The sequence below is a fragment of the Blennius ocellaris genome, assembly GCF_963422515.1.
Source record: "Blennius ocellaris genome assembly, chromosome: 9".
In the NCBI taxonomy this organism is placed as follows: Eukaryota; Metazoa; Chordata; class Actinopteri; order Blenniiformes; family Blenniidae; genus Blennius; species Blennius ocellaris.
Window position 1 is genome coordinate 5,876,314 of NC_137658.1, and position 7,643 is coordinate 5,883,956.

The 7,643-nt window shown below is 45.3% G+C and overlaps 1 protein-coding gene across 1 annotated transcript; it reads left to right on the forward strand.

Moving 5' to 3' along the window:
- Positions 1–316: 316 nt before the first annotated feature.
- Positions 317–5,829, forward strand: chic1 (cysteine-rich hydrophobic domain 1; the record flags this gene model as incomplete). Its single annotated transcript, XM_080502334.1, has 6 exons — positions 317–462; positions 2,408–2,462; positions 3,570–3,725; positions 4,129–4,185; positions 4,764–4,823; positions 5,402–5,829. 6 exons carry the CDS (start codon positions 317–319, stop codon positions 5,450–5,452), a joined length of 525 nt encoding a protein of 174 aa, XP_080358460.1. The 3' UTR covers positions 5,453–5,829.
- Positions 5,830–7,643: the final 1,814 nt, after the last annotated feature.

Here is a 7,643-nt window from a genome sequence, read left to right on the forward strand (position 1 = left end):
ATGATGAGTATGAAAAACAATCAAAACAGTGGAAATAATAAATGAATAGATCAATAACCAGTCAGATTATTTACATTCGTATGTGATACTCTTGGTATTAAATCATGTAAAGGAGACAAACACTTGGTTTACGTGACAGAACAATAATCACAATTTATGGGGGGGATTTAATTTGATGTGTTCCACTCTTGTAACTATGCGTTGATTTCAATGGATTCTAATCTGTTGAGTGCAAACCAGCCGCGTGGGCGCGCATAAAAAAAACGAGAAAAAAAAAAAAACAAGGGGTGACGTGCGCGCCCCCGCCGCAGACGTCATGAGCGTCTTACTACCCAACATGGCGGACTTTGATACCATTTATGAGTTAGAAGACGAAGAGGATGAGCACGTATTGAGCGAGGAGCACCTCCCCAGATACTGCCCGGAGCCCGTGGTCATGCGAGGGGCCGGCCACATCACCGTGTAAGCAGAGCCGCGTCTGTCGCTCCCGTCTGTCCGCCCGTCGCCTTGTTATCCTCCGCCTGGCGAGCCGCCGCTAGCCCGCGAGCTAACGCCAAATCACAACAACTAACAGTCAGCCATATGTTTACGCTTTCTTTTAATTTCTTTTTTTTTTTTTTTTTTTACCCGTTATTGTTCCACAAGCTCATCTCACCCGCTTTATATACCCCGGCACATCCTCACAGGAGGCGGCGCGCCGACCGATTATTTCAAGTTTCAAGTGTTTCACTGTAAATCTTTCCTCCACCATCTTCATCATCATCCTCATCATGTTTTGACGAAACTTTTGCTGGAACGTCGTCGACGCCACTGGTTAGATCGCGGTTTAGTGAAGTTTACAGAGAAAGGTCAGCGCCTTGAAGCTGAGCAGACCTCCAGCGTGGCTTTAAATCATCGTTATCTGATCCTCCTTCAGTCTCCTTCCTTTAACAAGACGAGGAGAGACTGATCACAGCGTCACACGTCACCGAGGCTGCGTGAGACGAACACTCTGACATCTTGTTTTTATGCCTCTGATTATGGACTCAGATCTGAAATATCAACCACCACATTAGGACAGTAACACACTCAGTATGTTCCTGCGTTTGTTTTCAGTTGAGTGGATTATTTTCATTATGATGTTATTATTTATTGTGTGTTTTAAAGTCCTCAATAACCCAAAGAGGCAAGCTGAGCTTCAATCTCCTCACTGGTCAAACATCCACCTTCAAATCTTACTTATTGTCTATAAAGCTTTGAATGGTCTCAGGGCAAAAACTTATTGTAGATTATGAAATATCCAGACCCCCGAGGTCCTCAGGGAAAAAAAAGGTTTACTAAGTTTCCCAGAGTGAACGAAGGTGAAGCAGCTTTTAGATCCTACGTTCCTCAACTCCAGAACAAACTTCCCGAACACCCGAGTACCGCTCACACTCACTTCTTTTAAAGCAGGCCTTAAAATACTATTATTTGCTCACAATTTCCCTTAAATAGTAGGTCTTACTTATTCTACGTCCTTTGTTTTAATCATCCTTTCACTTTTCACCTTTGTATGTCTTTCTTAATTGCCTGGTTTGGATGTATTTCCTTTATTTCTTTGCAAAGGGCTGTGAATTGCTTTGTGTCTGAAATGTACTGTCTAGATAGATTAGCCTTGCCTATATAATCCATATAATACAGCCACACCACCCCATGTGATGATGTGTACAAGTTATACACCTATATTTCTTTCATAACAAATTAACATTGTTTTTATTGAAAGAGAAACAGGAAGTGGGAATGATTTATATCACTTCACATACGGTGATCTCAATAATATGCAGACGCCATTAAAAAAAAAAGATTGGAATAGTTTGATACGAGAACTATTACATCTAAATATTGTTGAAACCTTCAGAATATCCCAGTATTTACAGTGTTTAATTTCATCAAATGATCCAGAGAATTTGGGGGAAAAAATCAGTGAGTGAAAGTGACAAACGATTAGATGCTGGTGCTCGTCACTGCATGGTCACTTCCACAATCCACCGTCTGGAAACACTGAACAAAATGCCTTTGTGCCAGATGGGATGGAGTCCATATAAAATGTATTGAGGGGGAAAATAAAACTTGTTCTGTTGTCTGATGAGTTAAAATAATAGTTATAATTATAAATTAATGAAGAAAATATCGCAGACAGAACTTATGTTGAGGTACGTTTCAGGTTTGGTTTGTGAATTTAAATATTCATGTGTGTACCTGCCAGCCAATAAAATAAGTCAGATGTACCCCCCTAAAAAAAATTAAATAAATCAAAATTACATCCACATTTAATGTCTCTCTTTTCGTATGAGTGCTGGTTTGTGATTCAGCTTCTGTTCAGCTTGATCTTGCTCAGGTTGACGTATCAATCGAAGTATTTGCGTACTAAATGTGTTTCCTCCTGCAGGTTTGGACTGAGCAACAGATTCGACACCGAGTTTCCCTCTGTTCTCACGGGAAAGGTACGGTTGCTCCTCAGCTTTCTTGCACTTCGGTCTTGCGGTGCCACTTTCTGTTCAAATCCAAGTGGGAAGAATCAAGCAGTTAAAGGCTGCAGCGATCCCTTTGTTCCCTTTTTTTTTGGGGGGGGGGGGCTTTATTGTCCCCAACTTCCCTAAACCGCCCCATTCAAACTTCCCCGAGTGGGTTTGATCTGATGGAGATGCATTATAAGCGGCGCAGCGCAGCGCAGAGAAAGGAGGCCTGAATGTGCTGCCGTCCGGCTCTGTCAATGAGTAAGCCGTCTATGGGGAGCGGTTGGCGGGGACCCCAGTGTCCTGGATGGTCCAGCGCCGGGTGATAAAATAATGAAATGAAGCCTCGGCCGTTAGACAAGAAAAGAAAAGCTTCCTGGGTCGGACGCAGAAACACAAAAAGGCTGCAGGGGTAAGAGCGGGCCGAGGGAAGTGTGGGGCAATAAAAAGTACCTTCGGTATTGTGACCCAGGGTGACATGTGATGGACGAGGTCACAATTATGATGATTGAAGGGTGCAGATCAGGCCCTGCTGGGCTTTATTCCGAGGTCTTTGGCTGTTTGCAAAGAGACCTTTGCATCCTGTCATAAAAGATTACGACCCCGGTTTTATGGCGTACAGACTCACCGAGGAATGAGCATCCATTCAAGTTGTTTGGTCCCGACACTGCCACAGGCGCTGGCCTTATCTCTCCTTTTGAGTCCCTTCTTTGCCTTGAACAGTCTGGAGCTCGGTTAGCACGTCGGGGGTGGGGGTGGGTGGGGGGGTGGAGGGGGGGTAGCATTTAGAGAGCTCATCTCGGGACAACATCTGCAAACATCTACCTGTTGGTTTTCTGAAAGTCTTTGATCTTTGCGCGCCGGTTTCTTCAGAGCAATCTAGTCGAGGGGACACGCACACACACACACACACACACACACACACACACACACACACACACACACACACACACACACACACACACACACACACACACACACACACACACCTCAAAAAGTACTTATTTGTTTCTCCAGCTTCACTATTTTCCCCCCTCATCATTGCCCCTATTAAAGCGATTGCTTTTTAAAAAAAAACCAAAAACGTGTTTTCAGGTAGCGCCCGAGGAATTCAAAACCAGCATCAGCAGAGTGAACGCGTGTCTGAAGAAGAACCTGCCTGTGAATGTGAAGTGGCTCCTCTGCGGCTGCCTGTGCTGCTGCTGTACGGTCGGCTGCAGCCTGTGGCCCGTTATCTGCCTCAACAAGAGGGTGAGTCTGCCTCCTCCGCCGGCTCAAACCCTCCCTGACGTCAGCGCCGATTACTCAGCGGCCGTTTATGGCAATTCGGCTGCATTGATCTGAGCGCAGGGGAGGGGGGGGGGGTGTGTGATAACTGCTCGTGTTCAATTAGTGGCTCTGTGTAAAAGAAAAAAGAAAAATGATGCATGGTGCAGTGCAGCTCCACTCCACTCCTCGTCAGGCTCAAGGGTGTGTGTCATTTAAAGGTGGAGTCAGAATTGCTGACAAGAAAGTGGAAATTACAAGCTGGTAAATTGGGAGTTCAGTCCATAAATCCTCACACTGTTGCTCTTTACTGATCCTTGTTAAAGTCTGCATTTCCCCGCCCGCCTGCATTAATGCATTTTTTTTTCTTCTTCCCTCCCCCAAAAAGACGAGACGCTCCATTCAGAAGCTCTTAGAATGGGAAAATAACCGACTATACCACAAGGTAAGAGAGAGAGAGACGCCGGCCGCTACGAGTGTGGAAGTGTTTAATCGTGTGCGTCGGTGTGAGTTTAAGCTCCGGCGTCACCGTGACGGATCCTCTGCTTCCTAACCTCTTTGTCGCCCGCCGCCCCGAAGCCGCTCGAGTCCGATCTGGAAACCGCGATGCTCCGGGGACGGACCGCGGGGTCAGCCGTAAAAAGACCTGTGTTAATTTTGTTTTGTCTCGCAGCAACAAATTACTGCTAGTAGCTGTGCAGAGGTATAAAGGAAGCTCTTCAGGGTGTCTGGCCACAGTTTGACCCCGGCCAGACCAGACAGTCCTGATCCCAACGTCCCCCAACACTGCAGGGAGATTTCAGACAGATTCGCCTGTGTGTGTGTGTGTGTGTGTGTGTGTGTGTGTGTGTGTGTGTGTGTGTGTGTGTGTGTGTGTGTGTGTGTGTGTGTGTGTGTGTGTGTGTGTGTGTGTGTGTGTGTGTGTGTGTGTGTGTGTGTGTGTGTGTGTGTGTGTGTGTGTGTGTGAGCGTTTAAAGGTGAAAGACAGATATTGGCTAATCTTGTCTTCTCTTCTCTCGCCAGCTGGGGCTGCACTGGAAACTCAGTAAAAGAAAATGCGAAAGCAGTAATATGATGGAATATGTAAGTCGATCACGTCGTTGCTGAAACAACGAAATAATCTCCAGGTTATCATCCCCGACTAACGGATAAATCGTTAAGCTTCTAGGAAACGGTTAAATTATTAAGTTTAAGATGCAGCATTGGTTTGATAATTTGCCAGCACCAAAGTGATTTTTAAAAAAAATTGATCTTGTGATTTAAATTTACTGAAAAAATATTTGTCACCGAAGGTGATGTCGGGACTTTTTCTTGTGATTTTGTGTCGAAAGAAAATGAGAACAGTTGCATATAAGGTACTAACATTGTCTTACAGCCTCCTTTATTAGATAACTTTAATTATATGTCTATGCCTGCTGTCCTTTGACTAAAGTTCCACTAGAGATGAAGAACACATTATGGTCCTTGTTCAGTTTTTCAGGATTAATCATCAGGATTTTAAAAGCTAAAGTGTCACAGATGGTGCTTGGGCGCATTATTCATTAAAAAAAATCATTGTCATCGTCACTTTTCCCATCCGATCGTGCTGATAAAATCACATTTACTCCTCCTAATGTCCCCCGTTGTGTGTTCTCAAATGTTTTTTTTTTCTCCCTCTGCAGGTGATTCTTATAGAATTCTTACCCAAATATCCTATATTTCGACCGGACTGAGCGGGGCCGGTGGCGGAGTGGATGCGTGGCCCTTGAATCTTCTCCTCAGTGCCTTGTATATAAACACAGTGCGTCGCCACGAGGGTCTGCACTGGCATCTTCCACCCGACGACCCCCGTGCGTCTCCCTGTACCTTGTACATTAGAAATTTGCAACACTGTCACTTTGCTTTAGAGCAGATTTTGCACATCCCTCCCCTCCCCTCCCCCACAACTAGACATTATCCCCCTTCGTTGCACTCTCTCTCTCTCTCTCTCTCTCTTTATCGTCGTGGTGAAAACTCGAAAAGTGCATTTACCCCAAAGAACCACCAACATGTATCCCCGTAGATCGGTAATTCCCATTGCAGAGAATGTGTCGCCTCCACCTTTCCGTGACGATCCTTTGCCTTATGTATGGTTCAGAAAGGAACGACTCCATGTGCGACGGGAGGGAGGGAGGGAGGCTCGGAGCCACTCGACAAGGCCGTGTATTTAATCACGCGACCTGTCGGGGGGGCTCCGCTCTTTGCAGGTCGACGGGACGGTTGGACTTGCCTGACGTACGGCGTACGTCCACCCTGTGTTTCGACTTTAACCCTCTTGTACGTGGGAACTAGCTAGTGAAATAAACTTGACCTGTAAATACCCAGTTAGAATAAGCTGTACAGTGGCATACCATTGTTTACATAAAGTTACTTAGTTCTTTAGTTCAGTTTTTTTTTTTGCCAACATATTGCTGTACCATAGTTTTGATTAATGAAAGATGTCTTTCTAGTTTATATGGACCTGTTTACCTTGTTAAGCCATATAGTGACTACGTTACCCAATGCCAGAGTTTGAAGACTGATTATTGCACTTGAGGAACGTCGGGATATCAGACTGAATATTCATCCGGCGACGAGATGCACGGCGGCGTTCGCCAACGGAGATGACGTCCAGCGACGCGTCATCCGGAGATAGTTGGAAGATTTTTATCTCTATACTTCCACTCATATTTTTGTTCAGTTCATCCCGAACTTTGCATTGATTTTTTTTGTAGTTTTGTAACCTCCCCCCCATGCTGTGTTTGGGGTCCTGTTATGACGCGTCGAGCAGACGGTCCCTTCGTTTCGGTCCTTCTCTCCAGTGTCGGTGTTATTTCTCCTGGATCTTAGTCGGCAGGCTGCTGCGTTGCGTTGCGTTAGAGTGCCTCTGGATCGGCGGCAGGATCACAGAGGAGAACAGGCTGACGTCTGCCCTCCTCTGCTAACGGAGACTTCAAAATCCTCCTCCCAGTATTTGTCCCCGTTAAAACCCTTGTACATGTTTGTCCTGATGATCGAATCCCCACGGAGAGAAAAAAAAATAAAAAGTTGATTTTGACTTTTCTCCGCTGCTTTACTTCTCTAACACCCCATCTGTGGTCTGAACCCCCGGAAGGCCCCCCCGAATCGGATCGGTGGGGCCGAGCCACTGCACTGTTTGTCATGTTTAACAAGGTGTTGAATCGTTAACTTTAACAAGACGGCCTGCAATTACTCAACACATTTGTAAAAGCGGCTTGTTACCATAACCCGCTGCAACACACCGGTGGTCAGCGAGCGGAGGGAACGCCACCGCAGCACTACAGTAGCTCACTTCACTTACAAACCCACCCCCCACCCACACACACACACACACACGTCCTGGACAGGAGGGCTTCGCTTCAGGGTGGTTTTCTTTTACGGTCCTTTGTTTTTGTTGTTTTCACATCCACTGTCTCTCCCCGTGGAAGTTTTGAGGAAGTCTTTACAACCGCGGCAGTTTAACCCCTCTTGACCACTGGAGTATGTTGCACCTTGAAAATCGTCATCCTTAAGAGTTGCCAAAGGCTTTGAGGGCCGCGTAATTAAATGGAAATCTCTTTGGAACGTGGTGTAAAAGCTGGCAGATTCCACTCGTCCTGTTTACCAACATAACTATAGGTTTACCGAGTATGTTAAAATAGATATTGTCCCTTCCAGTGGGTTTCTTGTGTAAAGCGCTCAAGTCTTAACATGGTATTTCTGTTGAGTTCACCATTGTCAGCGTAGAAAAGATAAATACACGCACGAGTGATCAAATATTTGCGAGTTCTATACAAGAGTTAAACTAAATTTTAATCGCATTGGTCTTCAGTTTAATTACAGGTTAATATAATCCACTTAAATATGACATTTGGCCAAATATTTTAATTAGAAAGCATAAAAAAG